This window comes from Salmo salar, chromosome 19, assembly GCF_965601325.2.
Source record: "Salmo salar chromosome 19, fSalSal1, whole genome shotgun sequence".
Classification (NCBI taxonomy): Eukaryota; Metazoa; Chordata; class Actinopteri; order Salmoniformes; family Salmonidae; genus Salmo; species Salmo salar.
In genome coordinates, this window is record NC_138309.1 from 9,736,300 (window position 1) to 9,759,945 (window position 23,646).

General features: G+C 45.0%; 1 protein-coding gene across 1 annotated transcript in view; it reads right to left on the reverse strand.

The window, feature by feature from the left end:
* Positions 1-231: 231 nt before the first annotated feature.
* Positions 232-23,646, reverse strand: part of LOC106578416 (uncharacterized) — a 138,768-nt gene continuing 115,353 nt past the window's right edge. Inside the window, exons 30-33 of the mRNA XM_045702053.2 lie at positions 17,428-17,521; positions 16,942-16,976; positions 9,166-9,265; positions 232-1,057 (exon numbers count right to left, since the gene is read on the reverse strand). Of these exons, the coding sequence (XP_045558009.2) occupies positions 581-1,057; positions 9,166-9,265; positions 16,942-16,976; positions 17,428-17,521 (706 nt within the window). The 3' untranslated portion in view covers positions 232-580. The remainder of the gene's footprint in view (positions 1,058-9,165; positions 9,266-16,941; positions 16,977-17,427; positions 17,522-23,646) is intronic.

Here is a 23,646-nt window from a genome sequence, read left to right on the forward strand (position 1 = left end):
TCTGGCCTACAGGCTCAACTATCTGGCCTTCAGTCTCAACTATCTGGCCTACAGTCTCATCCATCTGGCCTACAGTCTCAACTATCTGGCCTTCCGTGACAACTATCTGGTCTACAGGCTCAACTATCTGGTCTACAGTCTCAACTATCTGGCCTTCAGTGACAACAATCTGGCCTACTGTCTCAACTATCTGGCCTTTAGTGACAACTATCTGGCCTTCGGTGACAACTTTAAACATAAAACGGGATTTTTTATTTATTTGGATTTATTATCAAACTGGAACTCAGAGAGACAACAATAACTATCAATATTACTACAGTTCTCTCCATGTTACAAGGCAATGTACGAGTGCAGGCACACGTACACACATGCACACACGGCACTAACCACAAATGACGCGCAAACTCAAAATAGATTTAAATGTTAACATTTGCAGCACACGGTACATGGTCATACAGTGATCAGAGACAATGATATGGCTTCTTAACTAAACCCATCCAAAACAACAGCCAAACAAGGAAGAGATGTCAGGCATTAGAGGACAGGGGTCAGGGAACAGGGTTTATAGGTCAGCAGGAGGTCAGGTGAGGGGCGAAGCGTCCTTGGTCTGTCGTATCTCTGTAGCGAGGTGGTTGATCCTACCTGACCAGTAGAGCTCTCTGTCCTGCAACTGTACTGATAGTTCTCCCACCCTCCTCACCCAGTAGGCCTCATTAACAGCCTGGGCCTCGCCTGGCTCCCGCGGCCCAGCCACGCTCAACTCTGCTCGGGTCAGGGCACTGTCCTTCTCCCCTGGCCTGGGACTGGGGCTGTGGCTGGGGGGGTGGTGAAAAGGGGAGGGGGAAAGGTGGGAGGCAGGGGGAGGGTATCCTGTGTCTCTATCCAGAGAGGGGGAGAGGGAAGGAAGGGAGGAGGAAGACCCGTGGGTGAGGGGAAGGAGGGAGGTACCCCTCCGGTGGTTGGTAGGCGGTATCAGTTGCTCCACTCGTCTGCGCTCTGCTCTCTCCTCCTCCAGCTGCAGACGCAATCTCTCGTTCTCTCCTCCCAGAGCACTCAGCTAGGGGAAAGAGAGAGAGAGAGTTTGAGAGACAGAGATAGAGAGATACAGTTTGAGAAAGAGAGCGTTTGAGAGAGAGTTTGAGAGAGAGGGTGAGAGAGAATAAGGGAGAGAAAAAGAGAGAAAAGGCGAGGGGAATGTGGAGGGTAGAAGAGAGGAAAGCTGTTAAATGTTCCTGAGAGCTGTCATCATGTTGTAGATGTAACCAGAAATCAACAGAGACAGTCAGAGACAGTCAGAGATGAGAGAAATGGGTTTACGGCCCCTACACACTGTCAACACAAAACTCATCAGGCATGGTCAGAATGGAACTGGGCTCCAAAAACAATCATGTCCAAAACTTTAGATCATTTTATGTACGTAACTGGCAAGTTTAAGGTATGTTTTGGTTTTGGTAGGTAAGATGCATGTCAATGTGTGAGATCTGCAATGACACAGTGATCAGAGAGAGAGAGAGAGAGAGAGAGAGAGAGAGAGAGAGAGAGAGAGAGAGAGAGAGAGGGAGAGAGAGAGAGGAGCTGGCTGATTCCTGGTTATTTTGAGATGTACGGTAAGCAGACAGAGATGAAAAACAGACATATGGACAGAGAGAGAGTCTGTAGTGACAGTGACACTCATCCCCATCTGTTCCTCAGACATGTGTATGTAAGAGTGAGGGGGTGTCTGTGTGGAAGCTGCGGTTAAAGAATGATGTCACACACACACACACACCCTTCCTCTTCAAAGAGTATCTGAATAACACACTCCCCCCCCCCCCAAGTACTCGCCCCACGGCCGTTGTTATCGGTTTTGTTTGGTTGATAAAGCAGAGGTGAGGAGTGTTGCACAACCCAACAACCCAGTAAAAAACACTGCAGTACACATTGTGCTCTTCTGTTGCGTGGGCAATGATGTCAGAGGCTGAAAAAATAGTGTTCATTGTTTGCAGCAACAAACAATTGTTGTTGTAATTTCGCAAACGTATGTGGCTTTTTCACCATTAAGGATTCTTTCACCATTATGCATGCACTAATTGTAAGTTGCTCTTGTATTTGAATATTTGTTATTTAAATAATTATTTTCTGTGTATTTGAGCATTTTCAACTAATGTGGTCCGAATTAACTACTTAAATTGGAAGTATTTTAAAGTATTTTCAAAGCATTTCAGATAAATAGCCTACTATTTGAAAGTATTTTCAAATACTTATTTCAAATATTATTTTCAAATATCTAGGTTTAATGCACAGGAGTGTATTTGAGTCAGTGTATTTTAGTATTTTCAATTACATCTCAATACTTTCAAAGTGTTTTTCCAAATCCATTTCAATATTCAACTACTTGTCTGAATACTTACTTCAAAATGTATGTGGAAGCAATTGACAATTTGAAATAGTATTTGAACCTCGGTCTGACACACACAGTAACATTTCCGTTACATCTCTGTACTCTAGCCAGTGGTTCCTAACCTTATTTGATGGGATAAAAAATTCTGTGGCACACCTAAACTTTTCCTAATAATGTATTTAGTGGTAATGACCTCCATCTCATCTGATCCATACTGCAAATCATCAATTTCCTGTGACCCAAAAAAATGAATTGATTAAATACATTTAAATAGGTTTTTTAAACTATTTTCACAGCTCCTTCCTCAAGACGGTTCATTTGTGTGTACCCCTTTAAGAGCGTCCCGTAAATATCCAATAGAAAGAAAAACATAGCTCCGGTAAAATAGGTATTACTTTTGAACGTAAAGGTCTAGAAACTAGTGGTTTGTAAAGGTTTTCTGCATTTTAAAATGGGTTTGGCCGGTGTAGGACGTCATTGTAAATAATAATTTGCATAGTTAAATAAAAAAAGTACATTTTATGCAAGTATCTGGCCCAAACAGCAACAACATTTTCAGCAACATTTACAGATCCTTTTTACTTGCTATGACTGTGATACTGTATGTTATTGTTTAACTACCTTAGTTGGCTACCTTAATTCACTCTGGATAAGAGTGTCTGCTAAATGACCAAAATGTAAATGTTTATGTGAAAATGAACATACTAAAATGAACTGCAAAGCACACTGGGTATTATTTTTGGCCTTGTTATGGGGTCATGTCTAGATGGGATACAGCTTAACCTAATTCTCCTAACCTGCTACGCTCTTATCACACAATAGTGCCTTCAGACTTCAGATGCAGGGTGAAAGGGGGCCAAAATGGTATAGAAATTTATTTTGTATTTTGAAAATACAAATTATAGCTCTCAAAAGCATCTTGTTACAAAATACTCAGAAGTAATTGAAATACATATTTCAAATACATCAACAGAAATGCTGCCCACCTCTGGTGCCAGCACCACTGGTGTTCCTAAGCCAAAATCCCATGTTCATTTTGTCACGTTTACAAGTCAGTTAAAAAAAAGATTAGGTAAAGTTTTGAGGCACCCCTGAGAGTTTCTCAAGGCACAGCAGTGTGACGAGGCACCCCTGAGAGTTTCTCAAGGCACAGCAGTGTGATGAGGCACCCCTGAGAGTTTCTCAAGGCACACCAGTGTGACGAGGCACCCCTGAGAGTTTTTCAAGGCACACCAGTGTGACGAGGCACCCCTGAGAGTTTTTCAAGGCACACCAGTGTGACGAGGCACCCCTGAGAGTTTCTCAAGGCACACCAGTGTGACGAGGCACCCCTGAGTTTCTCAAGGCACACCAGTGTGACGAGGCACCCCTGAGAGTTTCTCAAGGCACACCAGTGTGACGAGGCACCCCTGAGAGTTTCTCAAGGCACAGCAGTGCGACGAGGCACCCCTGAGAGTTTCTCAAAGCACACCAGTGTGATGAGGCACCCCTGAGAGTTTCTCAAGGCACAGCAGTGTGACGAGGCACCCCTGAGAGTTTTTCAAGGCACACCAGTGTGGCGAGGCACCCCTGAGAGTTTCTCAAGGCACAGCAGTGTGACGAGGCACCCCTGAGAGTTTCTCAAGGCACAGCAGTGTGGCGAGGCACCCCTGAGAGTTTTTAAAGGCACACCAGTGTGACGAGGCACCCCTGAGAGTTTCTCAAGGCACACCAGTGTGACGAGGCACCCCTGAGAGTTTCTCAAGGCACAGCAGTGTGACGAGGCACCCCTGAGAGTTTCTCAAGGCACAGCAGTGTGGCGAGGCACCCCTGAGAGTTTTTCAAGGCACACCAGTGTGACGAGGCACCCCTGAGAGTTTCTCAAGGCACACCAGTGTGACGAGGCACCCCTGAGAGTTTCTCAAGGCACAGCAGTGTGACGAGGCACCCCTGAGAGTTTCTCAAGGCACAGCAGTGTGACGAGGTACACCGGTTAAAAACCACTGTTCTAGACATCTCTCCTCCCCTATCCCTCCATCCCATCCCTCGTTCACAGGAAAGACAGACAGACGGCAGTATTGGGATTATTAGGAAATATGTCTATCAGATGTGAGGCTTCAAATCTTTCTAGTAATGTGCGTGTTTGAACCCAAACTGAAATCTTACTCCCTTCCTTCTCTCACCTCTTGATGATTCCTCCGATCTGAAACAGCCTGAATAGGTTGAAGAAATAAGGTATAAACTCTTTCCACCTATCCTGTATATCCACAGATCCAGTAGAATCTAAGACCAACCTTATCTGTAGCCCTGCAAAAAGCCATATCCCCTGCCTTGTCCAAAACCTCAGCCATATCTCCAACCCACAGTTTAAATCCAGTAATACCTTCTTGTGAAAATATCTCCTCCCCCGCCCAGCCCAAATCAAACCCCAGTTATGTGTCTATGAAAACACAGTATGATGTAAATTAACTAATTAACTCTAACATTCTTGGGGACATGTTTCATTTCCCATCATCTTTACAAAGACTGGACATTTTCTAATTAAAAATCCCTGCATGAGTCTCTAACCCTGAACTGGTTCCGTCTAGGTGGGTGGAGTGTGTGTGCGTGTGTGATTGGTTTAGCTGATCATAGGCTAAAACCCACTGGTGACCAGTGTGAAGGCTGTCTACTACTCTTAGCAGAAGCAATAACAACACATTCAATATCCAAATGAAGAAAGGAGATTAGCTATTATTCTGAGCCACTAATCTATGGAAATTAAACGTGTTATTCTATGGAGATTAGACAGCTATAATTGAGCTTCATCTGGAGTTCTCTAGCTGCAGAATGAAGTAAGACATTTCATTAGTCTTTTGACAAGGACATGGATAGGCGTGTGTGTGGCAGATGGTGGGCTGGTGAAATAGAGTGGGAGGTTGCCTGTCTGTCTAGGTGTGTGTTGGCGTCCTCATTAAGTGTTCTGTGTAGGAGCGGACGGCTGGATCGATATGTGTAATGATTCACACAGCAGATTAAGAGGTGTCTGAGACCCAGGCTATTAAACACAAAACACACACAATGAGGTGTCTGAGACCCAGGCTATTAAACACAAAAACACACACAATGAGGTGTCTGAGACCCAGGCTATTAAATACACACAATGAGGTGTCTGAGACCCAGGCTATTAAATACACACAATGAGGTGTCTCAGACCCAGGCTATTAAACACAAAAACACACACAATGAGGTGTCTGAGACCCAGGCTATTAAACACAAAAACACACACAATGAGGTGTCTGAGACCCAGGCTATTAAACACAAAAACACACACAATGAGGTATCTGAGACCCAGGCTACTAAACACACACAATGAGGTGTCTGAGACCCAGGCTACTAAACACACACAATGAGGTGTCTAAGACCCAGGCTATTAAACACCTGACCTGTTAGCAGAACACCTTATTGGACCCCCCCCCCCCCAAAACCACAGACACTCCACAGATGATATTCGGCTGAAACTACGTGTGGTTGCTGTCTTTTCAGAATCAGGAACCTGTCACACACTGAAATTCCAATAAGTTCCCCACTGTACTAACCTGTCACACACTGAAAGTCCAATAGGTTCTCCACTGTACTAACCTGTCACACACTGAAGGTCCACTAAGTTCTCCACTGTACTAACCTGTCACACACTGAAAGTCCAATAGGTTCTCCACTGTACTAACCTGTCACACACTGAAGGTCCAATAGGTTCTCCACTGTACTAACCTGTCACACACTGAAGGTCCAATAAGTTCTCCACTGTACTAACCTGTCACACACTGAAAGTCCAATAAGTTCTCCACTGTACTAACCTGTCACACACTGAAAGTCCAATAAGTTCTCCACTGTACTAACCTGTCACACACTGAAAGTCCAATAGGTTCTCCACTGAACTAACCTGTCACACACTGAAGGTCCAATAAGTTCTCCACTGTACGAACCTGTTACACACTGAAAGTCCAATAGGTTCTCCACTGTACTAACCTGTCACACACTGAAGGTCCAATAAGTTCTCCACTGTACTAACCTGTCCACACTGAAAGTCCAATAGGTTCTCCACTGTACTAACCTGTCACACACTGAAGGTCCAATAAGTTCTCCACTGTACTAACCTGTCACACACTGAAAGTCCAATAGGTTCTCCACTGTACTAACCTGTCACACACTGAAGGTCCAATAGGTTCTCCACTGTACTTTTTACATTTATTTTATTTATTTATTTCACCTTTATTTAACCAGGTAGGCAAGTTGAGAACAAGTTCTCATTTACAATTGCGACCTGGCCAAGATAAAGCAAAGCAGTTCGACAACATACAAAAACACAGAGTTACACATGGAGTAAAACAACATACAATCAATAATACAGTAGAAAAATACGTCCATATACAATGTGAGCAAATGAGGTGAGATAAGGGAGGTAAAGGCAAAAAAGGCCATGGTGGCAGAGTAAATAAAGTATAGCAAGTAAAACACTGGAATGGTAGATTTGTTATTTGAAGAAAGTTCAAAGTTAAAATATAAATAATATGGTGCAAAGGAGCAAAATAAATAAAATAAATAAATACAGTAGGGGAAGAGGTAGTAGTTTGGGCTAAATTATAGATGGGCTATGTACAGGTGCAGTGATCTGTGAGCTGCTCTGATAGCTGGTGCTTAAAGCTAGTGAGGGAGATAAGTGTTTCCAGTTTCAGAGATTTTTGTAGTTCGTTCCAGTCATTGGCAGCAGAGAACTGGAAGGAGAGATGACCAAAGGAGGAGTTGGCTTTAGGGGTGACCAGAGAGATATACCTGCGGAGCGCGTGCTTTTGGTGGGTGCTGCTATGGTGACCAGTGAGCGGAGATAAGGGGGGACTTTACCTAGCAGGGTCTTGTAGATGACCTGGAGCCAATGTGTTTGGCGACGATTATGAAGCGAAGGCCAGCCAACGAGAGCGTACAGGTCGCAGTGGTGGGTAGTATATGGGGCTTTGGTGACAAAACGGATGGCACTGTGATGGACTGCATCCAGCTTGTTGAGTAGGGTATTGGAGGCTATTTTGTAAATGACATCGCCGAAGTCGAGGATTGGTAGGATGGTCAGTTTTACGAGGGTATGTTTGGCAGCATGAGTGAAGGATGCTTTGTTGCGAAATAGGAAGCCAATTCTAGATTTAACTTTGGATTGGAGATGATTGATGTGAGTCTGGAAGGAGAGTTTACAGTCTAACCAGACACCTAGGTATTTGTAGTTGTCCACAAATTCTAAGTCAGAACCGTCCAGAGAAGTTATGCTGGACAGGCGGGCAGGTGCAGGCAGCGATCGGTTGAAGAGCATGCATTTAGTTTTACTTGTATTTAGGAGCAGTTGGAGACCATGGAAGGAGAGTTGTATGGCATTGAAGCTCGTCTGGAGGGTTGTTAACACAGTGTCCAAAGAAGGGCCAGAAGTATACAGAATGGTGTCGTCTGCGTAGAGGTGGATCAGAGATTCACCAGCAGCAAGAACGACATCATTGATGTATACAGAGAAAAGAGTTGGCCCAAGAATTGAACCCTGTGGTACCCCCATAGAGACTGACAGAGGTCCGGACAGCAGGCCCTCCGATTTGACACACTGAACTCTATCAGAGAAGTAGTTGGTGAACCAGGCGACGCAATCGTTTGAGAAACCAAGGCTACTGAGTCTCTCGATGAGGATGTGGTGATTAACAGAGTCAAAAGATTTGGCCAGGTCAATGAATACGGTACTAACCTGTCACACACTGAAGGTCCAATAGGTTCTCCACTGTACTAACCTGTCACACACTGAAAGTCCAATAGGTTCTCCACTGCCACTATAATAGATATAAAGACTGTTATAATTCCCTGTCTCCTCTTACTAATAGTGAGCGCACAACTTTCCTACAATTTCCACCACTCTACCCTACCAGCGAGTCAAGGAAATGTAATGAAAGTAAAGGACAGTAATGTTTCTAGTAAAGTATGAATCCCAGGTTTCAATAGGCCATAAGATATTCATGTTTCAAGAAAGGAGTGTATATATTTGGCCTGGCGAAGCGGTTTTATGAGCTGACTGAAAGGAAGCTGATAATTTAGTTTTTTACTCTGCTGGTCTCGCAAAGAAATTACCAGTGCTCACTGTCCGAATCAAGACCGAGTACCAATGTATCCGACATCGAGACAAGACCAAGACACTCAATATGTGATATCGAGACTGGATTTGAGTACTACAACACTGTCTATAACTATACTAAACAACTCAAGAGCAAAACAGTTGACATGCTGCTGATACTTTTCATACCCAAAACATTCACAACAGCCAGGTGATTGATTCTAAAAGCTTTGTTCAAGAAGAGGAAGAGGAGAGAAAATAAACATTAATCTTCCTGCACGTTGTGGATTTGTTGACCATTTCTTTTGTGAAGTGACAACCCAGATAAACGACGGTGCACTTCTCTTTTGGTCAGGAGATTCTTCTGTTCTTCCTTTCTGTCTTTTATCCCAGCATACCATTTTTCTTCCCCGTCAGAGAGTGATGGGCTACAACACCATATTGATACTTCCCTCTCTCTGGTATGAAAGAGAATCATTTAGTGGTGAAGAAACGTCACCGTTATCTACTGATGAGATTGGTTCCCTCATTCCTCCCTCCTTCAGAGGAAGAGGAAATGGATGTGTGTGTGTTTGATGTCAGACGCTTTAAGGCTTCTTCTTCAGTCTGAACTACACAGCAGGTGGGCTGGTCTGTGTGTGTGTTGGGCCAGATGGACCCAGTGTGTGTGTGTGTGTGTGTGTGTTCTTACCTGTTTGTTGAGCAAGCCTATAGCCTCCAGGTTGCTTCTCAGTCTGACCTGCATGTATTGGATCCTACTCAGGTTGGTGGTCACAAAGCTCTCCCTCTCCCTGCCACACACACACACACACACACACACACACACACACACACACACACACACACACACACACACACACACACACACACACACACACACACACACACACACACACACACACACACACACACACACACACACACACACACACACACACAGGAAAGAACACTGTTAAACATTGTTACACACCGTCTAATGATGACAAATAAGAAGTTGATACCGATGATAATGATGAAGATAGAACATTATAAAGATGATATATACTGCTCAAAAAAATAAAGGGAACACTTAAACAACACATCCTAGATCTGAATGAAATAAATAATCTTATTAAATACTTTTTTCTTTACATAGTTGAATGTGCTGACAAAAAAATCACACAAAAATAATCAATGAAATCCAATTTATCAACCCATGGACGTCTGGATTTGGAGTCACTCTCAAAATTAAAGTGGAAAACCACACTACAGGCTGATCCAACTTTGATGTAATGTCCTTAAAACAAGTCAAAATGAGGCTCAGTAGTGTGTGTGGCCTCCACGTGCCTGTATGACTTCCCTACAACACCTGGGCATGCTCCTGATGAGGTGGCGGATGGTCTCCTGAGGGATCTCCTCCCAGACCTGGACTAAAGCATCCGCCAACTCCTGGACAGTCTGTGGTGCAACGTGGCGTTGGTGGATGGAGCGAGACATGATGTCCCAGATGTGCTCAATTGGATTCAGGTCTGGGGAACGGGTGGGCCAGTCCATAGCATCAATGCCTTCCTCTTGCAGGAACTGCTGACACACTCCAGCCACATGAGGTCTAGCATTGTCTTGCATTAGGAGGAACCCAGGGCCAACCGCACCAGCATATGGTCTCACAAGGGGTCTGAGGATCTCATCTCGGTACCTAATGGCAGTCAGGCTACCTCTGGCGAGCACATGGAGGGCTGTGCGGCCCCCCAAAGAAATGCCACCCCACACCATGACTGACCCACCGCCAAACCGGTCATGCTGGAGGATGTTCCAGGCAGCAGAACGTTCTCCACGGTGTCTCCAGACTCTGTCACGTCTGTCACGTGCTCAGTGTGAACCTGCTTTCATCTGTGAAGAGCACAGGGCGCCAGTGGCGAATTTGCCAATCTTGGTGTTCTCTGGCAAATGCCAAACGTCCTGCACGGTGTTGGGCTGTAAGCACAACCCCCACCTGTGGACGTCGAGCCCTCTTACCACCCTCATGGAGTCTGTTTCTGACCGTTTGAGCAGACACATGCACATTTGTGGCCTGCTGGAGGTCATTTTGCAGGGCTCTGGCAGTGCTCCTCCTTGCACAAAGGCGGAGGTAGCGGTCCTGCTGCTGGGTTGTTGCCCTCCTACGGCCTCCTCCACGTCTCCTGATGTACTGGCCTGTCTCCTGGTAGCGCCTCCATGCTCTGGACACTACGCTGACAGACACAGCAAACCTTCTTGCCACAGCTCGCATTGATGTGCCATCCTGGATGAGCTGCACTACCTGAGCCACTTGTGTGGGTTGTAGACTCCGTCTCATGCTACCACTAGAGTGAAAGCACCGCCAGCATTCAAAAGTGACCAAAACATCAGCCAGGAAGCATAGGAACTGAGAAGTGGTCTGTGGTCCCCACCTGCAGAACCACTCCTTTATTGGGGGTGTCTTGCTAATTGCCTATAATTTCCACCTGTTGTCTATTCCATTTGCACAACGGCATGTGAAATGTATTGTCAATCAGTGTTGCTTCCTAAGTGGACAGTTTGATTTCACAGAAGTGTGATTGACTTGGAGTTACATTGTGTTGTTTAAGTGTTCCTTTTATTTTTTTGAGCAGTGTATAATGCAGACAATTTTGTTGTCTGACCTCCGTTTTCTCCATAACAGAGTTGAAAAGCATAAAGCTGATATTTCAATGATAAACATGTGCACTTGTCGAACAAAACGTCTTCATCAAATTTACTTTGCTTTACAAATTCAGGGCAAAGAACAACAAATTGGCAAACATCTTGATAAAGCACATCAAAATATGTTCTGAACATGGCTGGAGGACGGAGCTAAATGGATTCCAGAATTCATTAAATCATATATAAGACATTTAACAATTTATTTACATTTTTGGGAAATTACAAACAAATGTTCCCTCTGATATCCCCAGCTCCTCGGAGACTGAGTGAGGAATGTCCATTAAATTAACGACGTACAGTAAAATAATGGTAGCCTGTACTGACTCTGTGTGTGTGTGTGTGTGTCAGTACTCTCCCAGTCCTGTGCTGTGGCTTTCATGCACCGATGGGTCCAGTTAGGAGGGTAGTAACATTAGCATGCAAGCCTTGTAAATACTTTTACTAGCCCTCTCGTCAAGCCAAGACTCCTTAGCCTATTAGACTACTGCAGTGGACCCCAATCTTCATTTTCTTGTCAAGAGGAACTAAGGGTCTGTATCTCATGTTGATAAAGAGCAGTGAATGAAAAGGCAGGGGATCATGCTTGACTTGTTTAACGTAGTCATCATATTGCTAACGAATAACAATCTCCATACGCACGCGTGCGAGTGAGCACGCACGCACGCACACACACACGCACCTACACGAACACACACACACCCTATTAGCAACAACTTAAAGAAGAAGCCAAGATGCTAGGAGCCCATTATGAAGATGAACATAGATCAGAAGTCACAGCGATATGTCTCTGAAATGTAGTCTCATGAACCACATCGACCTGCTTTATCTCAATCAATATTAAAAAGCTCAGTGGGGTCGAGACACGGGTACATATAGGACAATAATGACTTAAACTTAAAACAACAATAGGTGTCCTTCATTAGAGAAGGACATCTGCATACGGAACCCTACTGTACCTTCTCCAGGGTTATTATGGAAGTCAAGCTGTTTTAAATACCTGTATGGGACATGTACGTGAATAACTCAAATGTCTTGTCACAGAATAGCACACATCTGCATGGATATTGGGTTATTCATAATGGTTAACATCCATGCATATCATGTGATTTGTTACATGTGATTAATAAGCTGTTTGTGTTATCAGAAATATAAATAAAGCTATTGGAATACCTCTTCAAAACTGTCCTGAAAGTGATAGAGTTTTACAGTGTCCACAGAAATCCTCTGTTATCTTCATGTTTCCCAACATGTTGTTTTGGTTTTAACCAGAGCCTTCACCAGGTTGTAAAACATCTCATCAACACTGAGAAAGAGGAGGCTGAGGCTGATAGATTTATGTTCACACACTTAAACCAGTGGAACACGCTTAGTTGCTGTGTGTTTGGCACTGGGCCTGTATACGCTTATGTGTATTTGTTTGTGTGTGTGTTAAGTGTCACTGTGTGTGTCAGAGTGTGTTTGTATGTGTGTGTGAATGTGTAATTATAGGCCTAACCCAATCAGTGTGTGTATAATTACAGTCATTAGTGTTGGAGACAAGCTGACATCGCCACAGAACAAACACTAACGAGTTCGCTCTCCCTCTCCCTATCTCTCTCTCTCTCTCTCCCGTCCCGCTCTCTCTCTCTCTCGTCCGCCCCTCTCTCTCTCCCTCTCTCTCTCCATGTCCCTCTCCCCCGTTCTTCTCTCTCTCTCTCTCTCTCGCTTTCTGGCTCTTTCATTCATCACTCTTTCTTGCTCTCTGTGTCATATCTATTCATCTTTCCTGCTCACTCTCTGTATCTCTCCACCACTCTATCCCTTCTCCTCTCCCTCCCTCTAATCCTCATCTGGAATGACTGTGGTGCTAATTAAGAACATGATGGTATTGGTGGTAATTTAACGACCTTCTGGCTCCGTTGAGAGACTGGAGCTGACAGACAGATGTGACACAAGTGCCCCTAGCTGTTTTAGTGCAGCTGGAGGGAGAAACTCTGTAACACAGAATGAGACAGAGACAGAGAGAGAAAGAGAGAGAGCGATAGAGGGAGAGAGAGAAAGCGAGATAGCGAGAAAGAGTGGGAGAGAAATATATATTTAAGGCCTAGTTTCACTTTTTCCTCTCATCTTCTATCCTGCCCTTTTAGACTGAAGAAGAGCTTTCAGGGGTTTTAGTCTTCTTGCTTCTCTCATATCCTGCATGCTTCATTCTATCGCTAGAGGACTCCTGATATCTCCAGGTGTGATAAGTAGGATTTTTTGTCTCTTTATCTGTTGTGGTGTACTACTGTCTTTCTGCTAGCTAGGGTCATCTACTTTAAATCCTGCCTGTCATCCCAGTAGCCTCCTTAGTGTGTGAACTGCTGACTGCTCATAACTTACAGATAGTTGTTGACACATCAACCAGGATCAAGGGGCAGGGCAACTTGTTTTGGTAATCAGTGGCTATCAGTGGTATTGGGGGAGGAGTGGTTTCACTTCTCCTAGGCAATCAGCAATTAGTACAGGGAGGTGTGCTCTCCACCTCTGCTAGTCAATTAGCAATTAGTGTTAGTTCTTCAGTCTCCCCTTGTTTCTCAGCGGCAGCCATGTTGCTAAACTAAGACCGTCGCCGCCGAAACAAAGACTGTTCTGCTGAGTTATTAAGAAAGAGAGGAAGGCTCCACACCACTCTCTCACTTGAGTATCTTAACTAGTTATTTACAGATTCTCATTTTGCTCTTCTGTAGCTTTGTCAACTGTGTGTTTTCTATACCTGTCCGCACCTCTCCCTGTAGGCTTTACAGACACTCCCCACCCCTTGGCTGCAACTCTTCTAATTTAGTGTACCCTGCGCGCACAACCCATGTGGAATTCCGGGTCTCTGGCTGCTTTTGGAGTTCATCTCACCCTTCAGTCCCCTGTCTTTACTGCCCTGACAGAGACATGGATCCCCCAGAGAACACTGCTACTCCAGCTGCTGTTTCTTCATCTGACTATGTTTTCTCTCATAGTCCGAGAGCATCTGGTTGTCATAGTGGTGACACAGGTCTACTCATTTGTCCTAAGTGGAGATTTTTCTATTTTCTCCCTCTTACCTGTTTCTCCTCATTTGAATTCCATACTGTCACTTGTCCACTCAAGATTAACAGTATGGCCACCAGGTGCCCTTGGAGAGTTCCTCAATGAGTTGGACACTTTGATAAGCTCATTTCCTGAAGATGGCTCACCGCTCTTAGTACTTAGCGACTTCAACCTCCCGACGTCTGCCTTCGATTAATTTCTTTCAACTTCTCACCCTTTCCCAATCCCCTCCTACTCACAAGGCAGGCAATGCACTTGGCCTCGTCTTTACTAGAGGCTGCTTACCTACTAATCTCACTGCAACCCCCCTCCAGGTCTCTGATCACTACTTTCCTTTTCTGTCTCCCTTTCCTCCAACCCTAGTCACTCGGCCCCTATGCAGATGGTCATGTGCCGTCACAATCTTTGCTCTCTCTCCCACTACTCTCCTATTCTTGGATTGCTTCCTACCTGGCAGGCCGCTCCTACCAGGTGACGTGGAGAGGATCTGTCTGCACCACGTACTATCACTATTGGTGTCCCCCAGGGCTCGGTTCTAGGCCCTCTTCTCTCTATACACCAAGTCACTCGGCTCCATCATATCCTCACATGGTCTCTGCTATCATTGCTATGTGGATGACACTCAACAACTTTCCTTCTGACACCAGATGGCGCTCCATCTTTGCGTGCCTGGCAGATATCTCAACTTGGATGTCAGCCCACCACCTCAAGCTCAACCTCGACAAGACGGAATTGCTCTTCCTCCTTGGGAAGGCCTGCCTGCTCAAATACCTCTATCACGGTTGACAACTCCACAGCGTCCCATAGTGTAAAGAACCTTGGCATGACCCTGGACAACACCTTGTCATTCTCTGCAAACGTCAAAGCAGTGACCCGCTACTGCAGGTTCATGCTCTATAACATCTGTAGAGTACAACCCTACCTCACACAGGAAGCGGGTGCAAGTCCTAATCCAGGCAATCCTCCTCTCCCATCTGGACTACTTCAACTTGCTGTTGGCTTTGCTCCCGCTTGTGCCATCCAAGCCCTGACACTTACCCAGACTCCTGCAGCCCACCTGGTTTTCAACCTTCACAAGTTCTCTCATGTCACCTGGCTCCTCTGCACACTCCACTGGCTTCCAGTCAAAGCTTACTTCCACTACAAGACCACTGTGCTTGCTTGTGGAGCAGCAAGAGGAACTGCCCCTCCCTACCTTCAGGCTATGCTCAAACCCTATACCCCAACCCGAGCACACTGTTCTGCCACCTAAGGTCTCTTGGCCCTCTCCTCCGATGGGAGGGCAGCTTCCGCTCAGCCCAGTCCAAGCTCTTCTCTGTCCTGGCACCCCAATAGTGGAACCAGCTTCTTCCTGAAGCTAGGACAGCAGAGTCCCGTCCGTCCTCCCACCCACTAGCTCTGACGCTACGATAGAGGAAACATGTACTTTCTATTCCTGTGATATGTGGAAGTCCCACCTAGTTATCTTAAGATGAATACAGTAACTAAGTCACTCTGGAAAAGAGCATCTACTAAATGACTAAAATGTAAAAATATCTGCCTCTCGTCCCTTCTCACCCCTCTTCTCATGCTTCCTCTTCTCTCCTCGTTTTCTGTCCAAAATCAATAAATATACAGCTTAATGGGTGAACTTTATAATCCTGATAAAAGTATATTGTACTACGTAGCATATATTACACAGCATGTGTATATAGTAAGCTATGTAATCATCATGGACTAACCAATGATTAGAGATGGATTTCAGAAAATATTTCTAATAACTGACTCCTTACTAGGTTGATCACTGTCATGATTATACCACCTTATCCCTAGAGACTTCCTTCATAATGCATGATCATAATCATGTATAGGCCAATAGGTATATGACAGCCATGCAAATATCACTTCTCATATAGCAAGTATTCCGATTCATATATGCTATGGGGAAATTGTAATAATGACATGAAGGGGTTTTCCCATAATAAGAGACAATAGAAGACAGTTTCATTCACTGCATCTTATCTCAGTCTACATTAATATTCATCCCATCAAAAACCCTCATCTACACATCTATATGAATCTCTTCTCTCGGGAGCAATTATTCAGAAAGACAGAGATGTGACTCACCTTTCTGTCAGGGCCCTTAATAATATCATTAAAATGACTGACAGCTTTGAACTGTGTTTGAAACCAATAGGAGTCCAAACAAATTAGATCAGTTTGGAAATAAAGCCTGTTGGTTCATGAGGGGGCGTGGTGGAGGGATGCATCGTTAACAAGGTGGGGGGTGATTGCTTCAGGCAGGTACCTCTTGCCCCCCCACAACCATGCCATCTGTCCATCATTCTTTCATCCTCTTAATGAAACTAATAGATGAACCTCTCCAGTACAGATGAAACTTCATCTGACAACAATGAGGAGGACTCTGGTCAGAGACTTATCATTGTTAAAGACTCAGCATGATTTAGTTATTCAGTGTGTGTGTGGGTAGGTCACGTCACACACAGACACAGGTGGGGTCGCCTGAGGGTATTTTAATTGGCAGTACACCCCCTCCCCCTAATGTCATTATCCCAGTCACAACTTTTCATTGGTAATAACATCATTAACAGCTGCTGGGGAAGAAGCAGCCTGAGTGTATGAAACACCTGTCTGGATGTGCTCATGACTACTATGGTGACTGATTGGGAGTATACTTCCACACATGACCACACACTCACACACACCGTGTCCAGACAGAACAGACACACAGACAGTCGGTACTTACTCCTCCTGCTGTTGATCCCGGTCTTGAACCTGGGCCTACGGAAAAAAATGACAAGCTAAATATTCATCTAAGCCAACGATAGTCTTATCGGCGCTACATCCATGTAGAGTTTTGTTCTATTCTACAATATTCTATACTAATCCCTGGTGTTATTCTGAGTTCCAGTCATTAGGGTCATTCGTTTTGAGACAGGTTTTTGGTGGCTGTATGCTGACATATCAGACAGAGTGATAGGACTCAGATGCTGTTACCATTGTCTGATCAAAGTATTGGGAAATATGACATATTACAGAGACTAAATGGCATGTGTGGTTAGACCAAAGGCTTCTAAAAGAGAGAGACACAATAAGAAGAGTGGTGGGGGGGTACAAAATGTTCTACACAAACAACTGTGCATATGTCAAACTACAGAAATTCTATATCTTTCTTTCCTCTTTCTCCCGCTCTCTCAGTCTAGAACATCTCTCTCTTCTTCCTCTCATTTACCTTTAAGCGTTCCATCTCTCTCTCCTTCTCCTCCCCCTCATCTCCCAATTTCCCCAGCTCCTCCTCTAGGGCCCTGTTAGCCTCCTGAAGATGTCTGAGAGAAATAGAGACACAGAAACAGAGAGAGACAGAGAGAGAGAAAAGCGATCCATATAGATTTGTGGATGAGAGGAGAGAGACAGAGAAAGGCAACATAAATGAAGGAGATGGAGAGAGGAACACAGTGCACTCAAACCACTGTCTGGCTATAATGATGTCATTTAGGTGGAATGGCAGGCGAACACGCTGACCCAGACAGACTGGACCTTTGGTACAGAAGGAGAAGACATAGTGAGAGGACAGAAGGATAGAGAGGACAGATGGCTAGAGAGGACAGAAGGACAAAAGGATAGAGAGGACAAAAGGACAGAGAGGACAGAAGGATACAAGGCTAGAGAGGACAGAAGGCTAGAGAGGACACACGATAGAGAGGACAGAAGGATAGCGAGGACAGAAAGGTAGAGAGGACCGAAGGGTAGAGAGAACAGAAGGATAGAGGACAGAAGAACAGATAGGATAGAGATTACATAAGGATACAAGGACAGAGAGGACAGAAGGATAGAGAGGACGGAAGGATAGAGAGGACAGAAGGACAGAGAGGATAGAAGGATAGAGATGACAGAAGGATAAAAGGATAGAGGACAGAAGGCTAGAGATGATAAAAGGATAGAGTGGACCGAAGGGTAGAGTGGACCGAAGGGTAGAGTGGACCGAAGGGTAGAGTGGACAGAAGGGTAAAGTGGACAGAAGGACAGAGGACAGAGAGGATAGAAAGATAGAGATTACATAAGGACACAAGGACAGAAGGGTGGAGAGGACGGAAGGATAGAGAGGATAGAAGGATAGAGAGGATAGAGATGACAGAAGGACAAAATTATAGAGAGGACAGGACAAAATGCTAGATGGGACAGAAGACTAGAGGACAGAAGGCTAGAGAGGATAGAAAGATAGAGATTACATAAGGACACAAGGGTAGAGGACGGAAGGATAGAGAGGATAGAAGGATAAAAGGCTAGAGAGGACATAAGACTAGAGAGGACGGAAGGATAGACAGGACGGAAGGATAGAGAGGATAGAGATGACAGAAGGACAAAATGATAGAGAGGACAGGACAAAATGCTAGATGGGACAGAAGACTAGAGAGGATGGAAGGATAAAAAGGACGGAAGGATAGAGAGGACAGATGACAGAAGGATAGAGAGGACGGAAGGATAGAGAGGACAGATGACAGAAGGATAGAGAGGACGGAAGGATAGAGAGGACAGATGACAGAAGGATAAAAGGCTAGAGAGGACAGAAGGCCAGAGAGGACAAAATGATTGTAAGGACGGAAGGATAGAGAGGACGGAAGGACAGAAGGATAGAGTGGACAGAGAGGACAAAATGATAGAGAGGACAGGACAAAATGCTAGATGGGACAGAAGACTAGAGAGGACAGAAGGCTAGAGAGGACAGAGGACAGAGAGGATAGAAAGATAGAGATTACATAAGGACACAAGGACAGAAGGGTAGAGGACGGAAGGATAGAGAGGATAGAAGGATAGAGATGACAGAAGGATAAAAGGCAAGAGAGGACATAAGACTAGAGAGGACGGAAGGATAGGCAGGACAGAAGGATAGAGAGGATAGAGATGACAGAAGGACAAAATGATAGAGAGGACAGAAGACTAGAGAGGACGGAAGGCTAGAGAGGACAGAAGGCTAGAGAGGACGGAAGGCCAGAGAGGACATAATGATTGCAAGGACAGAAGGATAGAGAGGACGGAAGGATAGAGAGGACGGAAGGCCAGAGAGGACAAAATGATTGCAAGGACGGAAGGATAGAGAGGACACAAGGATAGAGAGGACAGAAGGACAGAAGGATAGAGAGGACAGAAGGACAGAAGGATAGAGAAGACGGAAGGATAGAGAGGACAGAGATGACAGAAGGACAAAATGATAGAGAGGACAGGACAAAATGCTAGATGGGACAGAAAACTAGAGGACAGAAGGCTAGAAAGGACGGAAGGATAGAGAGGACCGAAGGGTAGAGAGAACCGAAGAGTAGAGAGAACAGAAGGATAGAGGACAGAAGAACAGATAGGATAGAGATTACATAAGGATACAAAGACAGAGAGGACAGAAGGGTAGAGAGGATGGAAGGATAGAGAGGACTGAAGAATAGAGGACAGAAGGACAGAGAGGATAGAAGGATAGAGAGGATAGTAGGATAGAGAGGACAAAATGATAAAAGGCTAGAGGACAGAAGGATAAAAGGCTCGAGAGGACAGAAGGATAGAGAGGACAGAAGGATAGAGAGGACAGAAGGATAAAGAGGACAGAAGGATAGAAAGGACGGAAGGATAGAGGACGGAAGGAGAGGACAGAAAGGACAGAAGGATAGAGAGGACGGAAGGAAAGAGAGGACAAAATGATTGCAAGGACGGAAGGATAGAGAGGACGGAAGGACAGAAGGATAGAGAGGACAGAGAGGACAAAATGATAGAGAGGACAGGACAAAATGCTAGATGGGACAGAAGACTAGAGAGGACAGAAGGCTAGAGAGGACAGAGGACAGAGAGGATAGAAAGATAGAGATTACATAAGGACACAAGGACAGAAGGGTAGAGGACGGAAGGATAGAGAGGATAGAAGGATAGAGATGACAGAAGGATAAAAGGCTAGAGAGGACATAAGACTAGAGAGGACGGAAGGATAGGCAGGACGGAAGGATAGAGAGGATAGAGATGACAGAAGGACAAAATGATAGAGAGGACAGGACAAAATGCTAGATGGGACAGAAGACTAGAGAGGACAGAAGGCTAGAGAGGACAAAATGATTGCAAGGACGGAAGGATAGAGAGGACGGAAGGATAGAGAGGACGGAAGGATAGAGAGGACAGAAGGCCAGAGAGGATAGAGATTACATAAGGATACAAAGACAGAGAGGACAGAAGGGTAGAGAGGATGGAAGGATAGAGAGGACTGAAGAATAGAGGACAGAAGGACAGAGAGGATAGAAGGATAGAGAGGATAGTAGGATAGAGAGGACAAAATGATAAAAGGCTAGAGGACAGAAGGATAAAAGGCTCGAGAGGACAGAAGGATAGAGAGGACAGAAGGATAGAGAGGACAGAAGGATAAAGAGGACAGAAGGATAGAAAGGACGGAAGGATAGAGAGGACAGAAAGGACAGAAGGATAGAGAGGACGGAAGGCTAGAGATTACAGAAGGATAGAGAGGACGGAAGGAAAGAGAGGACAGATAACAGAAGGATAGAGAGGACAAAATGATTGCAAGGACGGAAGGATAGAGTGGACATGAGGATAGAGAGGATAGAGTGGACATAAGGATAGAGAGGATAGAGTGGACATAAGGATAGAGAGGACAGAAGGACAGAAGGATAGAGAGGACAGAGAGGACAAAATGATAGAGAGGACAGGACAAAATGCTAGATGGGACAGAAGACTAGAGAGGACAGAAGGCTAGAGAGGACAGAGGACAGAGAGGATAGAAAGATAGAGATTACATAAGGACACAAGGACAGAAGGGTAGAGGACGGAAGGATAGAGAGGATAGAAGGATAGAGATGACAGAAGGATAAAAGGCTAGAGAGGACATAAGACTAGAGAGGACGGAAGGATAGGCAGGACGGAAGGATAGAGATGACAGAAGGATAGAGAGGACAGAAGGACAGAATGATAGAGAGGACAGAAGGCCAGAAGGATAGAGAAGACAGGACAAAATGCTAGATGGGACAGAAAACTAGAGGACAGAAGGCTAGAAAGGACGGAAGGATAGAGAGGACACAAGGATAGAGAGGACAGAAGGACAGAATGATAGAGGACAGAAGGATACAAGGATAGAGAGGACAAAAGGATAGAGAGGACAGAAGGATAGAGAGAACCGAAGGGTAGAGAGAACAGAAGGATAGATAGGATAGAGATTACATAAGGATACAAAGACAGAGAGGACAGAAGGGTAGAGAGGATGGAAGGATAGAGAGGACTGAAGAATAGAGGACAGAAGGACAGAGAGGATAGAAGGATAGAGAGGATAGAGATGACAGAAGGATAAAAGAATAGAGATGACAGAGAGGATAGAGATGACAGAAGGATAAAATGCTAGAGAGGACATGACTAGAGAAGACAGAAGGCTAGAGAGGATAGAAAGGACGGAAGGATAGAGGACGGAAGGATAGAGAGGACAGAAGGACAAAATGATAGAGAGGACAGGACAAAATGCTAGATGGGACAGAAGGATAGAGAGGACAGAAGGCTAGAAAGGACGGAAGGATAGAGAGGACAGAAGGATAGAGAGGACGGAAGGAAAGAGAGGACAGATAACAGAAGGATAGAAGGATAGAGAGGACAGAAGGATAGAGAGGACGGAAGGAAAGAGAGGACAGAAGGATAGAGAGGACGGAAGGATAGAAAGGACAGAAGGATAGAGAGGACGGAAGGAAAGAGAGGACAGATAACAGAAGGATAGAGAGGACAGAAAGGACAGAAGGATAGAGAGGACAGAAGGCTAGAGATTACAGAAGGATAGAGAGGACGGAAGGAAAGAGAGGACAGATAACAGAAGGATAAAAGGCTAGAGAGGACAGAAGGCCAGAGAGGACAAAATGATTGTAAGGATGGAAGGATAGAGTGGACATAAGGATAGAGAGGACAGAAGGATAGAGAGGACAAAATGATTGTAAGGATGGAAGGATAGAGTGGACATAAGGATAGAGAGGACAGAAGGCCAGAGAGGACAGAGAGGACAAAATGATAGAGAGGACAGGACAAAATGCTAGATGGGACAGAAGACTAGAGAGGACAGAAGGCTAGAGAGGACAGAGGACAGAGAGGATAGAAAGATAGAGATTACATAAGGACACAAGGACAGAAGGGTAGAGGACGGAAGGATAGAGAGGATAGAGATGACAGAAGGATAAAAGGCTAGAGAGGACATAAGACTAGAGAGGACGGAAGGATAGGCAGGACGGAAGAATAGAGAGGATAGAGAGGACAGAGAGGACAAAATGATAGAGAGGACAGGACAAAATGCTAGATGGGACAGAAGACTAGAGAGGACAGAAGGCTAGAGAGGACAGAAGGATTGCAAGGACGGAAGGATAGAGTGGACACAAGGATAGAGAGGACAGAAGGACAGAAGGATAGAGAGGACAGAAGGACAGAAGGATAGAGAAGACGGAAGGATAGAGAGGACAGAGATGACAGAAGGACAAAATGATAGAGAGGACAGGACAAAATGCTAGATGGGACAGAAAACTAGAGGACAGAAGGCTAGAAAGGACGGAAGGATAGAGAGGACCGAAGGGTAGAGAGGACCGAAGGGTAGAGAGAACAGAAGGATAGAGGACAGAAGAACAGATAGGATAGAGATTACATAAGGATACAAGGACAGAGAGGACAGAAGGATAGAGAGGACGGAAGGATAGAGAGGACAGAAGGACAGATAGGATAGAGATTACATAAGGATACAAAGACAGAGGACAGAAGGGTAGAGAGGATGGAAGGATAGAGAGGACTGAAGAATAGAGGACAGAAGGACAGAGAGGATAGAAGGATAGAGAGGATAGTAGGATAGAGAGGACAAAATGATAAAAGGCTAGAGGACAGAAGGATAAAAGGCTCGAGAGGACAGAAGGATAGAGAGGACAGAAGGATAGAGAGGACAGAAGGATAGAGAGGACAGAAGGATAGAGAGGACAGAAGGCTAGAGAGGACAGAAGGATAAAGAGGACAGAAGGATAGAAAGGACGGAAGGATAGAGAGGATAGAGAGGACAGAAAGGACAGAAGGATAGAGAGGACGGAAGGCTAGAGATTACAGAAGGATAGAGAGGACGGAAGGAAAGAGAGGACAGATAACAGAAGGATAGAGAGGACAAAATGATTGCAAGGACGGAAGGATAGAGTGGACATAAGGATAGAGAGGATAGAGTGGACATAAGGATAGAGAGGACAGAAGGACAGAAGGATAGAGAGGACAGAGAGGACAAAATGATAGAGAGGACAGAGAGGACAAAATGATAGAGAGGACAGGACAAAATGCTAGATGGGACAGAAGACTAGAGAGGACAGAAGGCTAGAGAGGACAGAGGACAGAGAGGATAGAAAGATAGAGATTACATAAGGACACAAGGACAGAAGGGTAGAGGACGGAAGGATAGAGAGGATAGAAGGATAGA